We start from the raw sequence: 26,235 nt of genomic DNA, 5'->3' as shown, positions 1-26,235 counted from the left end.
AAGCTCATTTATAAGTAATATTCTTCAAGAATCAATAGGTGCATGTCATTAATTTACAAGGCAAAAAATGTATGTAGCAACTGCTGATTGCCCCTTTAAACTAAATAAAAAACTAGTCAAGTGAATGTGAAACTAACTGAAACTAAACTGAATTTGAAACAATATTCTTCAAACTAATAGATATAAAAACTAATATAAAAACACTAAACTATAATAACCTTGGCACACACACACACTCACATACATGCACACACACGTACACACAAACACACACATGCATGTAAACACACACACACACTTACTCAAACTACTCTCTCTTTCTCCTTCCATCTCTCTCTCTTTATTTCTCCCTCCCACGCACTCACACTTACAAATTCATGTCCTGCAACTCTGACTGACATTCACTTGAATGTGAATGTCATGTATTTTTTCAGGATGTCTCGTCTCCTTGCCTCTACATTTTAGCTGAATGTGAATACATTTCCAAATATAAACTCTCACTCTCACCCTCCTTGTCTTTCTCATTGTCTCCCATCATTCCTACCTCCCATCCCTTTCCTCCCTATATCTGTCTCCCCTCACCTCTCCTCTTCCTCTTCTCCCCCACCCTATTCCTCCCTCTCCATCCCCACCATCCCTCTCTCCACAGTACCCTGGGAGGATGCACGAGTTGATCCTGTTTGTTATCACCTGGGTGGGCATAGTGATCAGCCTGGTGTGCCTGGCTATCTGCATCTCTACCTTTTGCTTCCTGAGGGGCCTGCAGACCGACCGCAACACCATCCACAAGAACCTCTGCATCAACCTCTTCATCGCAGAGCTCCTCTTCCTTATCGGCATCGACAAGACCCAGTACCACGTGAGTAGGGGAGGGGAGAGGGAGAGAGGGACATGTAGCCTGGTTCCAGATCTGTTTGTGCTGTCTTGTTAAGTCATAAAGACATTGTCATGTGGCATGTGAAATAACTGATCTGGAGCCAGGCTAGGGGACAAGTGCCTCGTACATGGAACACCTAATACAGGACAGAGAGACGTCTGTCTCGTACATGGAACACCTAATACAGGACAGAGAGACGTCTGTCTCGTACATGGAACACCTAATACAGGACAGAGAGACGTCTGTCTCGCACTTGGAACACCATCAGACAGACTAAAGGGGAAGTGCTTTTCATTATGGACCATGAGAATGAAAAGGCCCTCCATTATAGGGCTTGAATGACCCTATGCTGTCCTTTTCTGAATCTTACTCACCTTCCTTTGCTATTTTCCCTTTCTCTTTCACTCCTTTTCACCCCTCTAAATTTTACATTTTATTTTACTCTCCTTCTCATTCTTTCTCTCTCTCACTCCCTGACCTCCCTCTGTCTCCTTCTCTCTCTGTCTCTCAGATTGCCTGTCCGATCTTTGCTGGGCTGCTTCACTTCTTCTTCCTGGCTGCATTCTCCTGGATGTGTCTGGAGGGGGTGCAGCTCTATCTGTTGCTGGTGGAGGTGTTTGAGAGCGAGTACTCCCGCAAGAAGTACTACTACCTGTGTGGCTACTGCTTCCCAGCTCTGGTGGTGGGCATCTCGGCAGCCATAGACTACCGGAGCTATGGGACCAAGAAAGCGTACGTGTGAAGCAGTCCCTTTTCACCTGTAGATTGAGAGACAGGATTATGCTAGTTTAGAGTGCCTAGACTATTCCCCTAACAGGGAATGTAATATGGAGTGTAGTGTGAAGAGGATTGTTCTCTTCGTTGCCTTCCCCCCATGGACAAGGGTTTTGAACAGAGTTAGCCGAAGCCTGCTGATTAGCTTCTATAAGATATCCTCCGAGACGGGATGCGTGTGTGTGTGATTTGTGTGTGTGATGTGTGTGTGTGTGTGCATGGTGCATGTGTGCGAGTGTGACTGTGATATTTGAATCTTTTCCTTTGTCCCATGTCTAGGTGCTGGTTGCGGGTGGATAACTACTTCATCTGGAGCTTCATTGGCCCTGTTTCTTTTGTTATTATGGTACAGTCATTCATTATGATGCTATTATGACCAACTGTATTACATTCTTTTTCATTCAGGCTACTTACTTATTTACTTAATCCTCTTAGTTCCTGGAGGAACATAGGGCCTGTACTAAAGGCTAACTTCACAAATATTACAACAATTTAAGACCAGAGTGTGTTCTAGGATTCCACTGAATGTGTTGTAAAGGGGTGTAACCTTTGACCTTTCCCCCCCTAGCTGAACCTGGTGTTCCTCATGATCACCGTGCACAAGATGACCCGCAACTCCTCTGCCCTAAAACCTGACTCCAGTCGCCTCGACAACATCAAGTGAGTCCCTCTCAGCAGAGGTTAGGGGTCAGTGAAGCCTCCCAGGTCATGTGATTAGGGCATTTCCTGTATCAGTGAGACATGGGTTGGAAATCTGAAAAAATGAAGGAAAAGCAGAATAATGTTTGTCATATTGTCCAGACTGGTTACATAGTAAATGTAAATCCAGGACACTTAAATTAGTATATATGTTACGTTTGGTATGGTTACATAAGACAGAAGGTTACTTAAGGCAAAAACAAAAGTAGGGTGGTTGGTCGGGGTTGATGGGTGGACAAATAACATAAACGTCTAGCAACCCAAAGGTTGAGTGTTTGAATCTCATCATGGACAACTTTAGCTAATTAGCAACTTTACAACTAGTTACTACTTTTTAGCTACATTGCAACTACTTAGCATGTTAGCTAACCCTTCCCCTAACCTTAACCTTAACCATTTTAGCTAACCCTAACCTTAACCCTTTTAGCTAACCCTAACCTTAACTCTTTAACCTAACTCCTATCCTTAACCATAAATCCTTAACCTTAAATCCTAACCTCAAGAGCTAGCCACCTAGCTAACGTTAGCAACAACAAATAGGAATTCATAACATATACGTTTTGAAATGATGGAGATCCACAAATGAAAACATACCATACGAGACGTAACATATCATACTACATTTAGTTTCTCAGATTTACGTACAGTATAATACGAAATGCTCTGAGACCACGTTGTATTGTCATAACAATGAGTCATTTTCAAAGCATATTCCAGATAGTAGGTTCAAAGCCGGTACAGTTGAGATACATGCATCTTAAGGCAAAACAGCCATGCTGGGTAGCGGGTTGGCTGAGGTCTGTGTGAGTGGTTTCATTGTGATGCTAAGCTAACATTAGCATGCCCTCTGCTCCCCAGGTCATGGGCTATTGGGGCCATCGCCCTGCTCTTCCTGCTTGGTCTGACCTGGTCCTTCGGCCTCCTCTTCATCAACGAGAACACGGTCATCATGGCCTACCTCTTCACCACCTTCAACGCCTTCCAGGGCATGTTCATCTTCATCTTCCACTGCGCCCTGCAGAAAAAGGTAACTCAAACACTCACATATCTAAAAGTGACCTTTTCTATTGAGTAAACTAAGCATAACATTTAAATAGACATTATGGAATATAATTACAATCTGCAGCCTGATTTATGTTGTTACTTTCCCTTAATAATTCCTGTGAGAAGGAGGTGATTATTTAACCAAATTTTAATTAAACAGGGTAATTATGCACGGTACATCACTAGGTGCACTATTCAGAGCTCTGTCTATTTGAAATGTTAATTTGCTCAAAGCATGTATGTCTTTGCGTGATGAAAATCTTGCCCTAAAAGGTCTGAGTCCGTATGTTCAGAATGAAAAATCCATAAATGTATAATTCTTGTGTAATTTATATGTCTAGGCTACATTGAGGTTTTTCTTTAGCTGTTTTAGGCTATCTGGCATTAGCCTTAGGGCCTAACTGTACATGCACCAATAGCCTACATGCCAATCGGAAAATTATTTTGGGAACGGGTAGAAAAAGTTAACTTTGACCCACGGAGGCAAAAATAACAATGTCAGAGATTAATTCAAGAGAAAAGCTTTGAAATGGAGAGTTGAAAATAAAGAGAAGGGAGGGACAGAAAAGTACTGATTGTGAAAGATTTGAAGTGGTAAAAGAGGATGGTAGCAGTGCTGCTATGTTATGTGTGATGATTGTGAGCCACTATACAAATTCAACAAGATGGGGACTTCAGACAGGCCTATGGCACGAGAAGGGAACTGTAGCCTAGTGTTCAGATGGGTTAAATGGAAACGGAAATACGGACACTATAACCTTTCACATAGTCTTAATATTAACTCCTGCAGAATTAAGCATTTCTTCTAGTAAAATGATACACCAAATGTAGGCTACATTTTGATTCTGGAACAGGAGTGGAGAAATATGATTTCTTACAGCATCTTGAGAGAATGCGCATGTGCAGTTAGATACTGTCTGTAAAGGTGCTCTCTTTATCAACATCATAAAAGCTGATAGTATTTCAACCACATAAAATATGCATCCAAGCCGAACTGAAATCTTAACAGAAACATGTTGGGTCGTTTTCACAGCTTTACAACCGGTCAAACTGATGTCATTTGGAAATGTACTTTATTTTTTTTGTTATTCCATTTTCTCCCCGGTCCCTAAACATCTTTCCTCCACGAAAGAAGCAGAGATGACAGAGAAAACTTTAGTCTACCAATATTAACTAGATTGAAGGATTCATTCTATCAATTTATGATCTTATTCTGGTGAGCAATGGTTTATTTAGTCTTCTAAGGCAACATATAATGACAGAAGAGAAGCTGCATGTATCTAATTATAGACAAGATGACTAACTAATAGCCTACCAAAATGTCAAAAATTATAAGCAGAAACATATCTAAATCAAACAACAACAAAAAGTCTTGCACCCCCTGTCAAAAAATCGTTCCGCCGTCTCTGACTGTAGCCTACAGCACATTTTCTATGTTAGCAGGTTAGGGTCCGGTGCAGATTTTCACTTAATCACATATAGTTTTGCGGTTGAGGATGGGTTATTAGCAATTATGGGCAGGTGCAGGTGAATAAACAGCAGACCCGCGCACCACAAGTGTGTGTGTATGCGAGTCTACTGCTTACATGCGTGTGTCTAAGCCATGTTTGCCCTCTCTATCCATGCAGGTCCATAAGGAGTACAGTAAGTGTCTGCGTCACTCGTACTGCTGCAGCCGTACCTCCACCACCAGCTCCCACGGCTCCCTGAAGAACTCTGCCCTGCGTGCCAACAACCGCTACTACACTGGCAACCAGGCCCGCCACGCTGCCGCACACAGACAAGTCAGTGAACGGACATACACACACGCACAGACACAACCGCACACACACCACAAACACATACACACCACACACACACACACACACGTGCACGCATGCATACACGCACAGACTCTAAAGGACTACATGGGTGCACACACAGGCCACATGCCATACACAAACCCACAGATTACGGGTACACGCACCAATCTACAGAGTGTAGGCCTGTCCCATACCTAATTCTCTTTGACAAAACTCCAAACACACACACACAATACACTCTCAGTCTACAGTTGACATACCGGCTATCACACGCTTCACAAATCTAATCAGAAACCTTCATCTCTATTTGGATCTACCACGTCTCAATCTGATGTTGTTTATCTGCGTGTATTAACTTGTTTATGTTAGTATGCCTGCTGCGTGAGCTTATTTACTTCATGTATCTCTGGTAGCATGTATGCGTTTGCTTAGTAGTTTTAGACAGATCCATGCAAGCTTGGCAATGTTCCAGCCTCACATAGTTACAATATCATATCATATCATGTTTATTCCTGTCTATCTATCTGTCTGTCTGTCTTGTTAATTCCTGTCTGTCTATCTATCTGTCTGTCTGTCTTGTTTTGTTTCACTGTGTGCTTCTCTTCTCCGGCGTTCCAGAGTCGGATCCGCAGGATGTGGAACGACACGGTTCGGAAGCAGACGGAATCTTCCTTCATGGCGGGAGACATCAACAGTACTCCTTCACTCAACCGTGGTGAGACTCCCCACCCCCTTAACCCCCCTCTAACCCCCCTGCTGTCCCCCTCTCCAATCACGCACACATCTATGGCAGGCTCATCAGAACTGACAGACAGACAGGCAGAACGAAGTAGGAGCACCACTGAGTCTACTGTCAGAGACAGAGAGCGAGGAAGAGGAGCCAGTGTACATTGACACGAGCAATAGCCTGAGCAGCCGGTGGCATACCGTCGCCGTGGCAGCCATCGTCATGGGGATCAGAATTATCTGGGAGGGAGGGAGGGAAGAGTTGATGATGACAAAGAGGTAGTCGCTAAATCAACCGTCACTCTTTATGTTCATTTCATCCATTTTGTTTTTAATGAACTGATTAGCGTACGAGCTGGCTGGGGGTAATTAGTCTTATTGAAGAGAGTGACAGGAACAAGTGAGGGAGGGGGTGCGAGGAGAGGAGGAGAGAGTAAGAAGAGAGGGGGGGAGGGGAAGGAGTTTCGCTTTCCTGGAACTGACATCACAGAGAAAAAATTATACACTGAGTATATCAAACATTAGAAACACTTAGAAACACCTAGAAACATTAGAAACACCTAATATCCACTCTACAAGGTGTAGAAAGCATTCCACAGGGATGCTGTCCCATGTTGACTCCAAAGCTTCCCACCGTTGTGTCAAGTTGGCTGGATGTTCATTGGGTGGTGGACCATTCTTGATAAACACGGCAAACTGTTGAGCGTGAAAAGCGTTGCAGTTCTTGACACAAACCGGTGCGCCTGGCACATGCTACCATACCCCATACACAATCCATGTCTCAAGGCTTAAAAATCCTTCTTTAACCTGTCTCCTCTCCTTCATCTACACTGATTGAAGTGGATTTAACAAGTGACATCAATATGCTTTCACCTGGATTCACCTGGTCAGTCTGTCATGGAAAGAGCAGGTGTTCTTAATGTTTTGTTTATTCAGTTTATAGGGAAAGAGGAAGGAGGAATTGAGGGATAGAGGAAGCTGGGATAAAGAGAGGAGGAGGGATAGGTGAAGGACGGATAGAGAAGCGATAGAGCTAGAAGGAGAAACGCTAAACAAAGGCGCTGCCAAGTGCGAAGTCCTTTCTTTTCCCGGGCGTTTGAGAAAAGTTTGTCGTTGTTGGCAGAAAGCGAAAGATGGCCGCTCCATTCGAGAGACAGAGAGAAAGAACGAGAGAGCGAGAAATAAAGAGAAGGAGAGACGCTATCATGGAGCAATAATTAAATGGGACGAATCTCGACGAGAGCCGCTGTCTTCGTTGTTATCGCTGGCATCTCTTATCTCTTTGATTTCCCCACTTAACTTCTTTATCAACTTGTTTCTCTTCAGACAATAGTGATCTGTCCAGGAGACAAGGCGTGATGAGGCTTCCTCCTCTCTGAATGAAGCTCCCCAGCTTCCCAGTGCCTGCCCTACTTTCTCTCTCCAACACTTAAAAGTTGTTGTTTTTAAATTGTCGACAGGATATTCTTCCGAGGTGTTTCTGGACAGCTAATCCTGAGTAATTTGGTGTGGAGAGAGACAGGGACGAGATAGAGAGAGAGAGAGAGAGAGAGAGAGAGAGAGAGAGAGAGAGAGAGAGAGAGAGAGAGAGAGAGAGAGAGAGAGAGAGAATGAGAATGAGAGAGGGGATAAAAGAGTGACTGTGCGCGTGAGGTGGAGAGCAAGAGAAAGAATTGGAGAGTGAGTGAATGAGTTGATGGGTGAACGAACTAACAAAGAAATGAAAGAATGTGAGTGTTTTAGTGTGAAATTCTCTCTGTGAATTTCTGTCTTTCTCATTGTCTCTGTGATGAATGGTTTGGTTGAGACCTGAAGGTTGCACTTCGCCTTAGACCACTCTCCGTCATGCTGTCCTATTTTTAATTTCATGGCATTTCTATTCGACCGCCTGGGGCTGAAGCCATACATGGGCATTACAGAACATTCTCAATGTTCCATTTCTTTGAATTATATTTGTCTAAAGGTGGCATTCGCATTTCACTGTGAAATGAACTGTGTTTCAATGACTGCACTCTCTGACTACGTAATGATATGCATTAGTATTCCCCCTTCGACTACGTTGTAAGATACAGAACAATATTCCAAATGGCAACGCTGCCTGCAAACAGCACCTTTCCGCTGGAAATGTATTTTACTCAAAGGTTACAATAGCAAGGTAAAAACATTCAGGGGTGTACTGTAAAAGGCATTACCCTGTAGAACATTACTGTGATATACATATCCCTATCGATTTGAATATGAATTTAACATATTTTTGAATAACCTGTCAATGGCCTGTATTACTATATATAATGTTAATTATGTATTATGTATAATATTCATTATGTATTATATTTTGAGACATTGTTATCACATGTATACAGTGCCTCTAATTATATTGTCTGTTATATTTTTGTATTATCATATCAAATGTTGTTAATATACCAAAACAAACCTAAAAATATTTTTATGGTAAAGTAGATGTTTATGGTAAAATCGATGTTTATGGTAAAATAGATGTTTATGGTAAAGTAAATGTTTATGGTAAAGTAGATGTTTATGGTAAAACAGATGTTTATGGTAAAGTAAATGTTTATGGTAAAGTAGATGTTTATGGTAAAGTAGATGTTTATGGTAAAGTAAATGTTTATGGTAAAGTAAATGTTTATGTTTTATGATGTTATGTCTCTTTCTCTTAGCCACCATGGGAAACCACCTCCTGACCAACCCAGTGTTACAGACCCGTACCGGCACCTCTCCCTACAACACCCTACTGGCTGAGAGCTTCACTCCCCCTTCTCCTGGGGTCTTCAACTCCACCGGTAAGTAAACCTTAGTATGTGTGTGTGTGTGTGTGTGTGTGTGTGTGTGTGTGTGTGTGTGTGTGTGTGTGTGTGTGTGTGTGTGTGTGTGTGTGTGTGTGTGTGTGTGTACGTCCGTAGTGCGTGTGCTTCTGCATATTATGCAAATATATTTTCTTGTTTTTTTGCGTCTCAATATTTTAGTCTTTTTAGTCTGTTAGTCTTTTTATGCCTCATTGTGTGGAGGATGGAAAAAGTGTGTGTGTGTTTCACTGGCGGTGAGTGTATGTATCTGTCAGACGGATTCAGCAGTAGAGAGAGAGAGAGCCTAGCCATCTGGCCAGGTCTCTAATCCTGCCTTGTTGATATGAAGAAGCAGAAATTGATTAGAAGTAAAGCTTCATCTGTGACTGAAGGAGAAATCTTGGGGACAGCTTCCCCTCTCAGACTCTCCCCAGAGTAAATGTGTCACATAATGCTATGATAATTCACTGAGAACAGCAGAAGACAGCGGTGGCTAGAGTGATTGGGACAGTGGACTCCATTCAGATTCATGTATCTGATTTGTTCGGGTTTATGGAGCATTTTGATTGTAGGATTTAAATACTATAAATACACTGAGTGTACAAAACATTAAGAACACCTGCTCTTTCCATGACATAGACTGACCAGGTGAAAGCTATGATCCCTTATTGATGTCACCTGTTAAATCCACTTCAATCAGTGTAGATGAAGGGGTGGAGACAGGTTAAAGAAGGATTTTTAAGCCTTGAGACAATTGAGACATGGATTATGTATGTGTGCCATTCAGAGGGTGAATGGGCAAGACAAATGATTTAGGTGCCTTTGAATGGGGTATGGTAGTAGGTGCCAGGCGCATCGGTTTGGAACTCAATATTAGGAATGTGTCCTTAATGTTTTGTACACTCAGTGTATATACTGTTGAAGTCGGAAGTTTACATACACTTAGGTTGGAGTCATAAAAACCAATTTTTCAACCACTCCACAAATTTCTTGTTAACAAACTATAGTTTTGGAAATGTGCATGACACAAGTAATTTTTCCAACAATTGTTTACAGACAGATTATTTCACTTATAATTCACTGTGTCACAATTCCAGTGGGTCAGACATTTACATACACTAAGTTGACTGTGCCTTTAAACAGCTTGGAAAATTCCAGAAAATTATGTCATGGCTTTAGAAGCTTCTGGTAGGCTAATTGACATCATTTGAGTCAATTGGAGGTGTACCTGAGGATGTATTTCAAGGCCTACCTTCAAACTCAGTGCCTCTTTGCTTGACATCATGGGAAAATCAAAAGAAATCAACCAAGACCTCAGAAAAGAAATTGTAGCCCTCAACAAGTCTGGTTCATCCTTGGGAGCAATTTCCAAATACCTGAAGGTACCACGTTCATCTGTACAAACAACAGTACGGAAGTATAAACACCATGTACGCAATCCCAGAACAACAGCAAAGGACCTTGTGAAGATGCTGGAGGAAACAGGTACAAAAGTATCTATATCCACAGTAAAATAAGTCTTATATCGACATCACCTGAAAGGCCGCTCAGCAAGGAAGAAGCCACTGCTCCAAAACCGCCATAAAAAAGAAGCCAGACCACGGTTGGCAACTGCACATGGGGACAAAGATCGTAATTTTTGGAGAAATGTCCTCTGGTCTGATGATACAAAAATAGAACTGTTTGGCCATAATGACCATCGTTATGTTTGGAGGAAAAAGGGGAACGCTTGCAAGCCACAGAACACCATCCCAACTGTGAAGCACGGGGGTGGCAGCATCATGTTGTGGGGGTGCTTTGCTGCAGGAGGGACTGGTGCACTCAACAAAATAGATGGCATCATGAGGTAGGAAAATTATGTGGATATATTGAAGCAACATCTCAAGACATCAGTCAGGAAGTTAAAGCTTGGTCGCAAATGGGTCTTCCAAATGGACAATGACCTCAAGCATACTTCCAAAGTTATGGCAAAATGGCTTAAGGACAACAAAGTCAAGGTATTGGAGTGGCCATCACAAAGCCCTGACCTCAATCCTATAGAAAATGTGTGGGCAGACCTGAAAAAGCATGTGCGAGCAAGGAGGCCTACAATCCTGACTCAGTTACACCAGCTCTGTCAGGAGGAATGGGCCAAAATTCACCCAACTTATTGTGGGAAGGTTATGGAAGGCTACCTGAAACGTTTGACCCAAGTTAAACAATTTAAAGGCAATGCTACCAAATACACATTTCACATTCTTAAAATAATGTGGTGATCCTAACTGACCTAAAACAGGGAATTTTACTATGATTAAATGTCAGGAATTGTGAAAAACTGAGTTTAAATGTATTTGGCTAATGTGTATGTAAACTTCCAACTTCAATTGTAGTATACTAGATAGATCCTCTGGCAGTAGCCCTTAGGTAGTAGTCCTACTTTGTATTCCCTATTCTTACAGTAGAGCTATCCATAGTACTCTCATAATACTGTAGGTCTTAAGTAGTAGAGCTATCCATAGTACTCTCATAATACTGTAGGTCTTAAGTAGAGGCGCTATCCAGAGTACTCTCATAATACTGTAGGTCTTAAGTAGTAGAGCTATCCATAGTACTCTCATAATACTGTAGGTCTTAAGTAGTAGAGCTATCCAGAGTACTCTCATAGTACTGTAGGTCTTAAGTAGTAGAGCTATCCAGAGTACTTGCTCTGTGCTCCCTCCTCTCTCTCTTCTCTATCTGTGTGCTCCCTGCCTGACTGAGTGGGAGTGTGCCAGCCAGTAGAGAATTACTATAGTAGCAGCAAGTTGTGTCGTCGTAGAGGCCTGAAATTGTAGACAGCATCTCTGTTTAATATTTTAAACACTCTCTGCACAATGCGTCAGGCAGCCTGACGGCCACGGGGTCCGGCTCAGCAGCGGCAGGGACATTTTTAGAACCCTGAGAGGAGAGGAAGTAGGAAGTGTACTTCATTAGAATGTCTAATTAGCCCTTCCACCACCGCCATAGCAACCACCGACGAGTCTTGATTAAAATCATACCACGCATTAAAAATTAAATCCACACCGAACCGCAGTCTAACGCGGATTTGCTTAGGGAAGCCATGCCTCGCCATGCCTCTCATTTCGATGCGATCACTCTGATGATGGCAATTTGGGAGGAAAATCACAACATTTTTTGGTGTGTTGAAGGCGCGTCGTAGAATAAGCATTACTGCTACTTTATGAGATGGTGGTGCATGCATTATGGATGCACTGAATCACAGGCTCGCAGACAGCAGAATATACCCCAGTGGTTTGTGTGTCTGTGTGTGTGTGTGTGTGTGTGTGTGTGTGTGTGTGTGTGTGTGTGTGTGTGTGTGTGTGTGTGTGTGTGTGTGTGTGTGTGTGTGTGTGTGTGTGTGTGTGTGTGTGTGTGTGTGTGTGTGTGTGTAAATTATGGTGGATTATCATGTCAAAACTACATGTTGTGTGTTTGTTTATGAGGCCGTGTGTGTTTGCGTGCCTGTGTTTTATCAATGATTTATAGATGATTTACACTAGATGACTAGTGTTTTGAAGCCACTACTCCTCCATCTTGTCACACCCTCACAGTTGTAAAATTTTGGGGGGGAAGCTATGGAAAAGCATTTATTAATGTCTACATTTGTTTTTGCCACGTTTATTATATTATAGAGCTAAACATCAAATAAAAAAAGATATATCATTTTTGGTTCTAACATTACTGTCCCCACTACAACATCAAAATACATGTCATTGTGTTCCTGAAACATTGAATTAACATACTGTATAATTCCATTAATTCCTATGAAGGACTGCTTCTTCTGAGGAGTGCCAATATGGCTGACCGGTGGCTTCAAAGCCTCTTACTGGCTAATACATTGGCTTGTATATTTGTTTGAGTGGTTTGACTTTTGTTGTGGGTATTATTGGCTGATGTGTTCTCTTGTTAGTCTTTATCATAGCAATAAAAGCTATTGATTGTAGAGAGGGGGGGTGAGAGAGGGAGAGCAAAATAGAGCGACAGAGAGAGAGAGTGATGAAAGAGAGAGAGAGAGGAGGAGTAAAAGTGACTCACTCACCAGTATTTTTCCTTCCTTTCTTTGTGACTTCTCCATGGATCTACAGGAACCTTCCGTGACCCAAGTATGTCCACGTCTATAAACCTTTATGTTACTATCAGTGTGTATTATAGTGTTTACACAAATATTATATTTTCTCCAAATAATAATGTTTAAGTCATAATTATATTTAATAACCCCTATGTGTTGTGTGTGCTGTGTTTTTGTGCAGAGAACACTCTGTGTAAGGCCCGTGAACCATGTGGTATGGACACCCTGCCCCTCAATGGTAACTTCAACAACAGCTACTCCCTCCGCAGCGTGGGGCCGGTGGGCGGCGGCGGGGGCAGCTGTGACTTCCTGGGCGGGGGCATGGGGTGTGCAGACACCCCCCCTCCCCTCCTCAACCCCCGCGGGTCTGAGACCCTGGGCGGTGACGGAATACGGCGCAACCTGTCTGACGCAGCTGCCTTCGAGAAGATGATCATCTCTGAGCTGGTGCACAACAACCTGCGTGGGGGAGGAGCTGGGGGCGGGGATAGGGTCTGTGGTAGTCTGGCGAGGGGCCCTCCTCACGGCGGAGTAGGCCGAGGCACGGGAGTAGCTGTGCCAGAGCCGAGCATCAGCCTAGACGACGACGAGGACTTCCTGTCCAGAGAAGGCGGACACCAGAGGACGCCGCAGGACATGGAGCTGCTCTACAAAGCCCTGGAGGAGCCGCTGCTGCTGCAGAGAGCCCAGTCTGTCCTTTACCAGTCTGACCCCGAGGAGTCAGAGAGCTACACGGCCGACCTCACAGAGAGCCTGGGCCACAGCGGCCACAGTGGGCACAGCGCCGGAGGCCAGGGGTCTGGGGGACAGGGGCCCGACTCTCCCGCCAGGGACTCCCTGTACACCAGCATCACCAACCTGCGAGACTCGCCCTACCCAGACAGTAGCCCCGAGCCCCTGGAGGTGGTGCCCCGCTCGGCCCAGCCCCCTGAGGAGCTCTATTACAGCTCTGGGAGGCCCGCCCTGGGGTCTCGAGGAGCACCCATGCAGACCTTCTACCAGGCCCCGCCCCCCAGGAGGCCCAGCAGGGAGGGGGAGGGGCATCCCGGCCAGGAGCCCACCCACAGCGAGGGAGATGGACAGATGCAGCTGGTCACCAGCCTGTGACTGGAACCGGGAGGATGCGGACGGGGACCAAGATGATGAGGATGAGGATGAAGGCTGGCTGGTTGCCTCCTCAGAACCCGCCTCTCTCTCTTTCTCTCGTTCCTCTCCACTTCCTGCTTGATTGGTTGCCTTTTTTTCCCTCTTTATTTGTATTGAAAGATGAGCGAACAAATTTACATTTAAGGAGAGTTTTAGCTGTCTCCACGGCAACAGTCTTATCCTAGAGAACCTCCGCTGTCTGGTGGAGATGAATGATGGCTGAGTTGTTCTTCTCTGGAACATTCACCCGCTCTCTCCTTCTCTCTCTTCAACATCCCCCTTTCTCTTGGCACGCAGCAGACAGATGCCAAGTCCAGCACTCTGAATGTACCAATCCAACAAACCCCTTATACCTTACAGAGCTACAGATATTTCTCAACTTAACTTTGTTCAAAGTCAATGTTATTTAATTTCACAGAATTTCTACAAACATTCCTCTAGAGAAATGGTTCTCATTTTCTAGTTCCCTTTTCTCTTTCCCTTTTTCATGTTCCATCTCTCTTTTTGTTCACTCATCATTTGCTCGGTGTAGTTAGCTGTGGAGACAGGGGATATACTGTAGTAGCCTATTATACCATAGGAAAAAAATCTCTGAAAGCTACTTCAGTGTTGCCAAAAATACATTTTCCCAGCCAGAACAGAAGCTGGAGCATTCGCACACACACAGACATACACACACACACACACACACTCACAGAAGTGCTTGTTTCTGAACATCAGACACAACCCTCCATCTGAGTAAAAAGAAGCCAGAACAATTGTTCAGACAAGGCAGTTGGAGCTGCCTAAGAGTAGTTGCCTTTATTTTATCTTGCTATGAACTGACTCTTATGTACAGAACTAGAGGAGAGACTGAGGAAGTAGGAAGTACACCACAGGACAGGAAGGCTGTTTGAGGGGTCAGGGGTCAAGAGATAGATCTTTAGGACTCGAGGAACGGACAAGGACTTTTTTTGGGTGGGGGGGGGGGATTTTTTGTTATATTCTTCAGACATTTGAAAAGTAAAAGACTGCTTTACTAACTTTGGAGAAGAATATGTTATCTTGGTGACTTTCTGTTGCATCACCCGGAGGGTTATTAAGGGACAGATTGTGCACCCTTTAAGAATGGATGCCCTCTTCAATGGATGTGTAATCGTCACCTGTGTGTGGTTGTGACAGAATGGACTCTAAATGTTGGAACCACTTCAGCCGTTACGCAAGTCTAACCCTGTACATATGAACCACACAAACTACAGTACTTACTCTACTCCTACCGTGTAAATAGAGAAACCAGATGAAGAAAAGCAACAAAAAAGTAAGAAATACTAAAAACTGAGTTCTTGTACTGCAACAAAACAACAAAAGAAAAAAAGAAAATGTTTTGGAGTTTGTGACCTGAATGATGCACTCTATCTCTCTGCCCGTCATTCTTTATCTTGCTCTCTCACTGTCGTTCTCTTGAGTCATAACTAGTGCTGTGCCATTCAGTGAAAATCTCTCGAACAGAAAAACAGAGAGAGAGAAAGAGTATGATGGGTGGTAGATTTTGCATACAAATAAAAACGTTTAAAAAAAAGTTCTGGCACAATTTTATGTAATATAATCCATTACATGTTGTTAATGTTTGACCTTTGACATTCCCAGACAGGAAGTGCTCAGTGTGGGCGGGGGGAGGGGGGATAGATGTCATAATAACATGTCATACTGTGCCTCATCACGGGCGTTCCAATGCATTGTGGTTCAAGGACAGCAGCCATAATGTGATTTTGGTCAGTAATTTATTGTTTGAAAGGTTATATCCTAGATATAACTAAATGATATCATTTTAATATGATGGGTTTTAGCATGTCATATAGCATTTGTTTTCTATCAAAATGTCTTTCATTTTGCTGTTTCTAACAAATAGTTTCAGCATTATTCCAGAGCCTAATGTGACAATGAATTCCCTGTGTGTGTGTGTGTGTGTGTGTGTGTGTGTGTGTGTGTGTGTGTGTGTGTGTGTGTGTGTGTGTGTGTGTGTGTGTGTGTGTGTGTGTGTGTGTGTGTGTGTGTGTGTGTGTGTGTGTGTGTGTGTGTGTGTGTGTGTGTGTGTGTGTGAGAGAGAGAGAGCGTGTGTGTGTGTGAGAGAGAGAGCGTGTGTGTGAGAGAGAGCGTGTGCGTACTAGTGCAGGAGAGTGTGTGTGTACATGTGGGTGTGTGATATGCTCAAGCATACGTACCATATTCGTGGGAATTTTGTAAGTGTGTACATTCAAAAAGCTATTTTTGTTGGGTGAATTGAATGCACATCAGAGGAAGGGGACAGTAATTATATATCTAGGAGAAAGCCTTTTATTCTATTAGCTTCCATCTCAAAGACAAGGGTAGCCAGCTGCGTCTGTGTGGCTGTTCCTGAGGGTTCAGGTACCAACGTAAAACTGGGACACTTCAGGCTGCCTCACAGGATCTTGAGCAAGGAACAATGACAGGGTTTGTTCGAAATGGCACCCTATTTCATATGTAGTGCAGTACTGACCAGGGCCTCCCTGTGGAGTGAACTACTATTGACCAGGGCCTCCATGTGGAGTGAACTACTACTGACCAGGGCCTCCCTATGTAGTGAACTACTATTGACCAGGGCCTCCCTATGGAGTGAACTACTACTGACCAGGGCCTCCCTGTGGAGTGAACTACTATTGACCAGGGCCTCCCTGTGGAGTGAACTACTACTGACCAGGGCCTCCCTATGTAGTGAACTACTATTGACCAGGGCTTCGCTGTGGAGTGAACTACTACTGACCAGGGCCTCCCTATGTAGTGAACTACTACTGACCAGGGCCTCCCTATGGAGTGAACTACTACTGACCAGGGCCTCCCTATGGAGTGAACTACTACTGACCAGGGCCTCCCTATGTAGTGAACTACTACTGACCAGGGCCTCCCTATGGAGTGAACTACTACTGACCAGGGCCTCCCTATGGAGTGAACTACTACTGACCAGGGCCTCCCTATGTAGTGAACTACTACTGACCAGGGCCTCCCTGTGGAGTGAACTACTACTGACCAGGGCCTCCCTGTGGAGTGAACTACTATTGACCAGGGCCTCCCTATGCAGTGAACTACTACTGACCAGGGCCTCCCTGTGGAGTGAACTACTACTGACCAGGGCCTCCCTATGGAGTGAACTACTACTGACCAGGGCCTCCCTATGTAGTGAACAACTAATGACCAGGGCCTCCCTATGTAGTGAACTACTACTGACCAGGGCCTCCCTATGTAGTGAACTACTATTGACCAGGGCCTCCCTGTGGAGTGAACTACTACTGACCAGGGCCTCCCTATGTAGTGAACTACTACTGACCAGGGCCTCCCTATGGAGTGAACTACTACTGACCAGGGCCTCCCTATGGAGTGAACTACTACTGACCAGGGCCTCCCTATGGAGTGAACTACTACTGACCAGGGCCTCCCTATGGAGTGAACTACTACTGACCAGGGCCTCCCTATGGAGTGAACTACTACTGACCAGGGCCTCCCTATGTAGTGAACTAATACTGACCAGGGCCTCCCTATGGAGTGAACTACTACTGACCAGGGCCTCCCTGTGGAGTGAACTACTATTGACCAGGGCCTCCCTATGCAGTGAACTACTACTGACCAGGGCCTCCCTGTGGAGTGAACTACTACTGACCAGGGCCTCCCTATGGAGTGAACTAGTACTGACCAGGGCCTCCCTATGTAGTGAACTACTAATGACCAGGGCCTCCCTATGGAGTGAACTACTACTGACCAGGGCCTCCCTATGGAGTGAACTACTATTGACCAGAGCCTCCCTATGGAGTGAACTACTACTGACCAGAGCCTCCCTATGGAGTGAACTACTACTGACCAGGGCCTCCCTAAGGAGTGAACTACTACTGACCAGGGCCTCCCTAAGGAAGGAGTGAACTACTACTGACCAGGGCCTCCCTATGGAGTGAACTACTACTGACCAGGGCCTCCCTATGGAGTGAACTACTACTGACCAGGGCCTCCCTGTGGAGTGAACTACTGCCGACCAGGGCCTCCCTATGGAGTGAACTACTACTGACCAGGGCCTCCCTATGGAATGAACTACTACTGACCAGGGCCTCCCTGTGGAGTGAACTACTACTGACCAGGGCCTCCCTATGCAGTGAACTACTACTGACCAGGGCCTCCCTGTGGAGTGAACTACTACTGACCAGGGCCTCCCTATGGAGTGAACTAGTACTGACCAGGGCCTCCCTATGTAGTGAACTACTAATGACCAGGGCCTCCCTGTGGAGTGAACTACTACTGACCAGGGCCTCCATATGGAGTGAACTACTATTGACCAGGGCCTCCCTATGTAGTGAACTACTATTGACCAGGGCCTCCCTGTGGAGTGAACTACTACTGACCAGGGCCTCCATATGTAGTGAACTACTACTGACCAGGGCCTCCCTATGGAGTGAACTACTATTGACCAGAGCCCTATGGAGTGAACTACTATTGACCAGAGCCCTATGGAGTGAACTACTATTGACCAGGGCCTCCCTATGGAGTGAACTACTATTGACCAGGGCCTCCCTGTGGAGTGAACTACTACTGACCAGGGCCTCCATATGGAGTGAACTACTATTGACCAGGGCCTCCCTATGGAGTGAACTACTATTGACCAGAGCCCTATGGAGTGAACTACTATTGACCAGGGCCTCCCTATGGAGTGAACTACTATTGACCAGAGCCCTATGGAGTGAACTACTATTGACCAGAGCCCTTTGGAGTGAACTACTATTGACCAGGGCCTCCCTATGGAGTGAACTACTATTGACCAGGGCCTCCCTATGGAGTGAACTACTATTGACCAGGGCCTCCCTATGGAGTGAACTACTATTGACCAGGGCCTCCCTATGGAGTGAACTACTATTGACCATGGCCTCCCTATGGAGTGAACTACTATTGACCAGGGCCTCCCTATGGAGTGAACTACTATTGACCAGAGCCCTATGGAGTGAACTACTATTGACCAGAGCCCTGTGTAGTGAACTACTATTGACCAGGGCCTCCCTATGGAGTGAACTACTATTGACCAGGGCCTCCCTATGTAGTGAACTACTATTGACCAGAGCCCTATGGAGTGAACTACTATTGACCAGGGCCTCCCTATGGAGTGAACTACTATTGACCAGGGCCTCCCTATGGAGTGAACTACTATTGACCAGGGCCTCCCTATGGAGTGAACTACTATTGACTAGAGCCCTATGGAGTGAACTACTATTGACCAGGGCCTCCCTATGTAGTGAACTACTACTGACCAGAGCCCTATGTAGTGAACTACTATTGACCAGGGCCTCCCTATGGAGTGAACTACTATTGACCAGAGCCTCCCTATGGAGTGAACTACTATTGACCAGAGCCCTATGTAGTGAACTACTATTGACCAGGGCCTCCCTATGGAGTGAACTACTACTGACCAGAGCCCTATGTAGTGAACTACTATTGACCAGAGCCCTATGTAGTGAACTACTATTGACCAGAGCCCTATGTAGTGAACTACTATTGACCAGAGCCCTATGGAGTGAACTACTATTGACCAGGGCCTCCCTATGTAGTGAACTACTATTGACCAGAGCCCTATGGAGTGAACTACTATTGACCAGGGCCTCCCTATGGAGTGAACTACTATTGACCAGAGCCCTATGTAGTGAACTACTATTGACCAGAGCCCTATGTAGTGAACTACTATTGACCAGAGCCCTATGTAGTGAACTACTATTGACCAGAGCCCTATGTAGTGAACTACTATTGACCAGAGCCCTATGGAGTGAACTACTATTGACCAGAGCCCTATGTAGTGAACTACTATTGACCAGAGCCCTATGTAGTGAACTACTATTGACCAGAGCCCTATGTAGTGAACTACTATTGGCCAGAGCCCTATGTAGTGAACTACTATTGACCAGAGCCCTATGTAGTGAACTACTATTGACCAGGGCCTCCCTATGTAGTGAACTACTATTGACCAGAGCCCTATGTAGTGAACTACTATTGACCAGAGCCCTATGTAGTGAACTACTATTGACCAGGGCCTCCCTATGTAGTGAACTACTATTGACCAGAGCCTCCCTGTGGAGTGAACTACTACTGACCAGGGCCTCCCTATGTAGTAAACTACTACTGACCAGGGCCTCCCTGTGGAGTGAACTACTCCTGACCAGGGCTTCCATATGGAGTGAACTACTATTGACCAGGGCCTCCCTATGGAGTGAACTACTATTGACCAGAGCCCTATGGAGTGAACTACTATTGACCAGGGCCTCCCTATGGAGTGAACTACTATTGACCAGAGCCCTATGGAGTGAACTACTATTGACCAGAGCCCTTTGGAGTGAACTACTATTGACCAGGGCCTCCCTATGGAGTGAACTACTATTGACCAGGGCCTCCCTATGGAGTGAACTACTATTGACCAGGGCCTCCCTATGGAGTGAACTACTATTGACCAGGGCCTCCCTATGGAGTGAACTACTATTGACCATGGCCTCCCTATGGAGTGAACTACTATTGACCAGGGCCTCCCTATGGAGTGAACTACTATTGACCAGAGCCCTATGGAGTGAACTACTATTGACCAGAGCCCTATGTAGTGAACTACTATTGACCAGGGCCTCCCTATGGAGTGAACTACTATTGACCAGGGCCTCCCTATGTAGTGAACTACTATTGACCAGAGCCCTATGGAGTGAACTACTATTGACCAGGGCCTCCCTATGGAGTGAACTACTATTGACCAGGGCCTCCCTATGGAGTGAACTACTATTGACCAGGGCCTCCCTATGGAGTGAACTACTATTGACTAGAGCCCTATGGAGTGAACTACTATTGACCAGAGCCCTATGTAGTGAACTACTACTGACCAGAGCCCTATGTAGTGAACTACTATTGACCAGGGCCTCCCTATGGAGTGAACTACTATTGACCAGGGCCTCCCTATGGAGTGAACTACTATTGACTAGAGCCCTATGGAGTGAACTACTATTGACCAGAGCCCTATGTAGTGAACTACTACTGACCAGAGCCCTATGTAGTGAACTACTATTGACCAGGGCCTCCCTATGGAGTGAACTACTATTGACCAGAGCCTCCCTATGGAGTGAACTACTATTGACCAGAGCCCTATGTAGTGAACTACTATTGACCAGGGCCTCCCTATGGAGTGAACTACTACTGACCAGAGCCCTATGTAGTGAACTACTATTGACCAGAGCCCTATGTAGTGAACTACTATTGACCAGAGCCCTATGTAGTGAACTACTATTGACCAGAGCCCTATGGAGTGAACTACTATTGACCAGGGCCTCCCTATGTAGTGAACTACTATTGACCAGAGCCCTATGGAGTGAACTACTATTGACCAGGGCCTCCCTATGGAGTGAACTACTATTGACCAGAGCCCTATGTAGTGAACTACTATTGACCAGAGCCCTATGTAGTGAACTACTATTGACCAGAGCCCTATGTAGTGAACTACTATTGACCAGAGCCCTATGTAGTGAACTACTATTGACCAGAGCCCTATGGAGTGAACTACTATTGACCAGAGCCCTATGTAGTGAACTACTATTGACCAGAGCCCTATGTAGTGAACTACTATTGACCAGAGCCCTATGTAGTGAACTACTATTGACCAGAGCCCTATGTAGTGAACTACTATTGACCAGGGCCTCCCTATGGAGTGAACTACTATTGACCAGGGCCTCCCTATGGAGTGAACTACTATTGACCAGGGCCTCCCTATGGAGTGAACTACTATTGACCAGGGCCTCCCTATGGAGTGAACTACTATTGACCAGGGCCTCCCTATGGAGTGAACTACTATTGACCAGAGCCCTATGGAGTGAACTACTATTGACCAGAGCCCTATGTAGTGAACTACTATTGACCAGGGCCTCCCTATGGAGTGAACTACTATTGACCAGGGCCTCCCTATGTAGTGAACTACTATTGACCAGAGCCCTATGGAGTGAACTACTATTGACCAGGGCCTCCCTATGGAGTGAACTACTATTGACCAGGGCCTCCCTATGGAGTGAACTACTATTGACCAGGGCCTCCCTATGGAGTGAACTACTATTGAATAGAGCCCTATGGAGTGAACTACTATTGACCAGAGCCCTATGTAGTGAACTACTACTGACCAGAGCCCTATGTAGTGAACTACTATTGACCAGGGCCTCCCTATGGAGTGAACTACTATTGACCAGGGCCTCCCTATGGAGTGAACTACTATTGACCAGGGCCTCCCTATGGAGTGAACTACTATTGACCATGGCCTCCCTATGGAGTGAACTACTATTGACCAGGGCCTCCCCATGTAGTGAACTACTATTGACCAGAGCCCTATGGAGTGAACTACTATTGACCAGGGCCTCCCTATGGAGTGAACTACTATTGACCAGAGCCCTATGTAGTGAACTACTATTGACCAGAGCCCTATGTAGTGAACTACTATTGACCAGAGCCCTATGTAGTGAACTACTATTGACCAGAGCCATATGTAGTGAACTACTATTGACCAGAGCCCTATGGAGTGAACTACTATTGACCAGAGCCCTATGTAGTGAACTACTATTGACCAGAGCCCTATGTAGTGAACTACTATTGACCAGAGCCCTATGTAGTGAACTACTATTGACCAGAGCCCTATGTAGTGAACTACTATTGACCAGAGCCCTATGTAGTGAACTACTATTGACCAGGGCCTCCCTATGTAGTGAACTACTATTGACCAGAGCCCTATGTAGTGAACTACTATTGACCAGAGCCCTATGTAGTGAACTACTATTGACCAGGGCCTCCCTATGTAGTGAACTACTATTGACCAGAGCCTCCCTGTGGAGTGAACTACTACTGACCAGGGCCTCCCTATGTAGTAAACTACTACTGACCAGGGCCTCCCTATGGAGTGAACTACTACTGACCAGGGCCTCCCTATGGAGTGAACTACTACTGACCAGGGCCTCCCTATGTTGTGAACTACTACTGACCAGGGCCTCCCTATGGAGTGAACTACTATTGACCAGGGCCTCCCTATGTAGTGAACTACTACTGACCAGGGCCTCCCTATGGAGTGAACTACTACTGACCAGGGCCTCCCTGTGGAGTGAACTACTATTGACCAGGGCCTCCCTATGCAGTGAACTACTACTGACCAGGGCCTCCCTGTGGAGTGAACTACTACTGACCAGGGCCTCCCTGTGGAGTGAACTACTACTGACCAGGGCCTCCCTATGGAGTGAACTACTACTGACCAGGGCCTCCCTATGGAGTGAACTACTACTGACCAGGGCCTCCCTATGTAGTGAACTACTAATGACCAGGGCCTCCCTATGTAGTGAACTACTACTGACCAGGGCCTCCCTATGTAGTGAACTACTATTGACCAGGGCCTCCCTGTGGAGTGAACTACTACTGACCAGGGCCTCCCTATGTAGTGAACTACTACTGACCAGGGCCTCCCTATGGAGTGAACTACTACTGACCAGGGCCTCCCTGTGGAGTGAACTACTACTGACCAGGGCCTCCCTATGTAGTGAACTACTCCCTATGGAGTGAACTACTACTGACCAGGGCCTCCCTATGTAGTGAACTACTACTGACCAGGGCCTCCCTATGGAGTGAACTACTACTGACCAGGGCCTCCCTGTGGAGTGAACTACTATTGACCATGGCCTCCCTATGCAGTGAACTACTACTGACCAGGGCCTCCCTGTGGAGTGAACTACTACTGACCAGGGCCTCCCTATGGAGTGAACTACTACTTACCAGGGCCTCCCTATGTAGTGAACTACTAATGACCAGGGCCTCCCTATGGAGTGAACTACTACTGACCAGGGCCTCCCTATGGAGTGAACTACTATTGACCAGAGCCTCCCTATGGAGTGAACTACTACTGACCAGAGCCTCCCTATGGAGTGAACTACTACTGACCAGGGCCTCCCTAAGGAGTGAACTACTACTGACCAGGGCCTCCCTAAGGAGTGAACTACTACTGACCAGGGCCTCCCTATGGAGTGAACTACTACTGACCAGGGCCTCCCTATGGAGTGAACTACTACTGACCAGGGCCTCCCTGTGGAGTGAACTACTACTGACCAGGGCCTCCCTATGTAGTGAACTACTACTGACCAGGGCCTCCCTGTGGAGTGAACTACTACTGACCAGGGCCTCCCTATGTAGTGAACTACTACTGACCAGGGCCTCCCTATGCAGTGAACTACTACTGACCAGGGCCTCCCTGTGGAGTGAACTACTACTGACCAGGGCCTCCCTATGGAGTGAACTAGTACTGACCAGGGCCTCCCTATGTAGTGAACTACTAATGACCAGGGCCTCCCTATGGAGTGAACTACTACTGACCAGAGCCTCCCTATGGAGTGAACTACTACTGACCAGGGCCTCCCTATGGAGTGAACTACTACTGACCAGGGCCTCCCTGTGGAGTGAACTACTACTGACCAGGGCCTCCCTATGGAGTGAACTAGTACTGACCAGGGCTTCCCTATGTAGTGAACTAGTACTGACCAGGGCCTCCCTATGTAGTGAACTACTATTGACCAGGGCCTCCCTGTGGAGTGAACTACTACTGACCAGGGCCTCCATATGGAGTGAACTACTATTGACCAGGGCCTCCCTATGGAGTGAACTACTATTGACCAGAGCCCTATGGAGTGAACTACTATTGACCAGGGCCTCCCTATGGAGTGAACTACTATTGACCAGGGCCTCCCTATGGAGTGAACTACTATTGACCAGGGCCTCCCTATGGAGTGAACTACTATTGACCAGAGCCCTATGGAGTGAACTACTATTGACCAGAGCCCTATGTAGTGAACTACTACTGACCAGAGCCCTATGTAGTGAACTACTATTGACCAGGGCCTCCCTATGGAGTGAACTACTATTGACCAGAGCCTCCCTATGGAGTGAACTACTATTGACCAGAGCCCTATGTAGTGAACTACTATTGACCAGGGCCTCCCTATGGAGTGAACTACTATTGACCAGAGCCCTATGTAGTGAACTACTATTGACCAGAGCCCTATGTAGTGAACTACTATTGACCAGAGCCCTATGTAGTGAACTACTATTGACCAGAGCCCTATGCAGTGAACTACTATTGACCAGAGCCCTATGTAGTGAACTATTATTGACCAGAGCCCTATGTAGTGAACTACTATTGACCAGAGCCCTATGTAGTGAACTACTATTGACCAGAGCCCTATGGAGTGAACTACTATTGACCAGAGCCCTATGTAGTGAACTACTATTGACCAGAGCCCTATGTAGTGAACTACTATTGACCAGAGCCCTATGGAGTGAACTACTATTGACCAGAGCCCTATGTAGTGAACTACTATTGACCAGAGCCCTGTGCAGTGAACTACTTTTGACCAGAGCCCTATGTAGTGAACTACTATTGACCAGAGCCCTATGTAGTGAACTACTATTGACCAGAGCCCTATGGAGTGAACTACTATTGACCAGAGCCCTGTGCAGTGAACTACTATTGACCAGAGCCCTATGTAGTGAACTACTATTGACCAGAGCCCTATGTAGTGAACTACTATTGACCAGAGCCCTATGTAGTGAACTACTATTGACCAGAGCCCTATGTAGTGAACTACTATTGACCAGAGCCCTATGCAGTGAACTACTATTGACCAGAGCCCTATGTAGTGAACTACTATTGACCAGAGCCCTATGTAGTGAACTACTATTGACCAGAGCCCTATGTAGTGAACTACTATTGACCAGAGCCCTATGTAGTGAACTACTATTGACCAGAGCCCTATGTAGTGAACTACTATTGACCAGAGCCCTATGGAGTGAACTACTATTGACCAGAGCCCTATGTAATGAACTACTATTGACCAGAGCCCTGTGCAGTGAACTACTATTGACCAGAGCCCTATGTAGTGAACTACTATTGACCAGAGCCCTATGTAGTGAACTACTATTGACCAGAGCCCTATGTAGTGAACTACTATTGACCAGAGCCCTATGTAGTGAACTACTATTGACCAGAGCCCTATGCGAACAAAGACAGAACTTGGAACAAAGACGCATGCTGTGTTCAAAATGGAACCATAGTGCACAACTTTTCACCAGGGCAAAAGTTGTCCACTATGTAGGGAATAGGGTGCCATTTCAGACACAGACAGTACAGTCAGAATGACAGGCAGAGTTGACCAATGGGACCATCCAGTCAGAATGACAAGCAGAGTTGACCAATGGGACCATCCAGTCAGA

At 45.8% G+C, this 26,235-nt stretch overlaps 1 protein-coding gene across 1 annotated transcript; it reads left to right on the top strand.

Annotated features, from left to right (window-relative positions):
- The first annotated feature begins 631 nt into the window (after positions 1-631).
- On the top strand, positions 632-16,087 carry LOC139574178 (adhesion G protein-coupled receptor L1-like). Its single transcript, XM_071398495.1, has 10 exons — positions 632-859; positions 1,389-1,609; positions 1,931-1,997; positions 2,220-2,311; positions 3,209-3,377; positions 5,023-5,178; positions 5,815-5,911; positions 8,601-8,723; positions 12,830-12,847; positions 12,995-16,087. Exons 1-10 carry the CDS (start codon positions 662-664, stop codon positions 13,918-13,920), a joined length of 2,067 nt encoding a protein of 688 aa, XP_071254596.1. The 5' UTR covers positions 632-661; the 3' UTR covers positions 13,921-16,087.
- The last annotated feature ends 10,148 nt before the right edge of the window (positions 16,088-26,235 follow it).

Source organism: Salvelinus alpinus, chromosome 1 (assembly GCF_045679555.1).
Source record: "Salvelinus alpinus chromosome 1, SLU_Salpinus.1, whole genome shotgun sequence".
Taxonomy (NCBI): Eukaryota; Metazoa; Chordata; class Actinopteri; order Salmoniformes; family Salmonidae; genus Salvelinus; species Salvelinus alpinus.
Note: the sequence above shows the minus strand (reverse complement) of the source record. Positions and strands in the feature narration are given on the sequence as shown.

What these genes read in the sequence shown, in the direction of transcription:
- LOC139574178 (XM_071398495.1), top strand. Translation starts at nt 662, where the DNA reads ATGCACGAGTTGATCCTGTTTGTTATCACCTGGGTGGGCATAGTGATC. An exon ending in TCGACAAGACCCAGTACCAC is followed by an intron (nt 860 to 1,388) that starts GTGAGTAGGGGA and finishes TCTGTCTCTCAG; the next exon opens with ATTGCCTGTCCGATCTTTGC. An exon ending in AGCTATGGGACCAAGAAAGC is followed by an intron (nt 1,610 to 1,930) that starts GTACGTGTGAAG and finishes TCCCATGTCTAG; the next exon opens with GTGCTGGTTGCGGGTGGATA.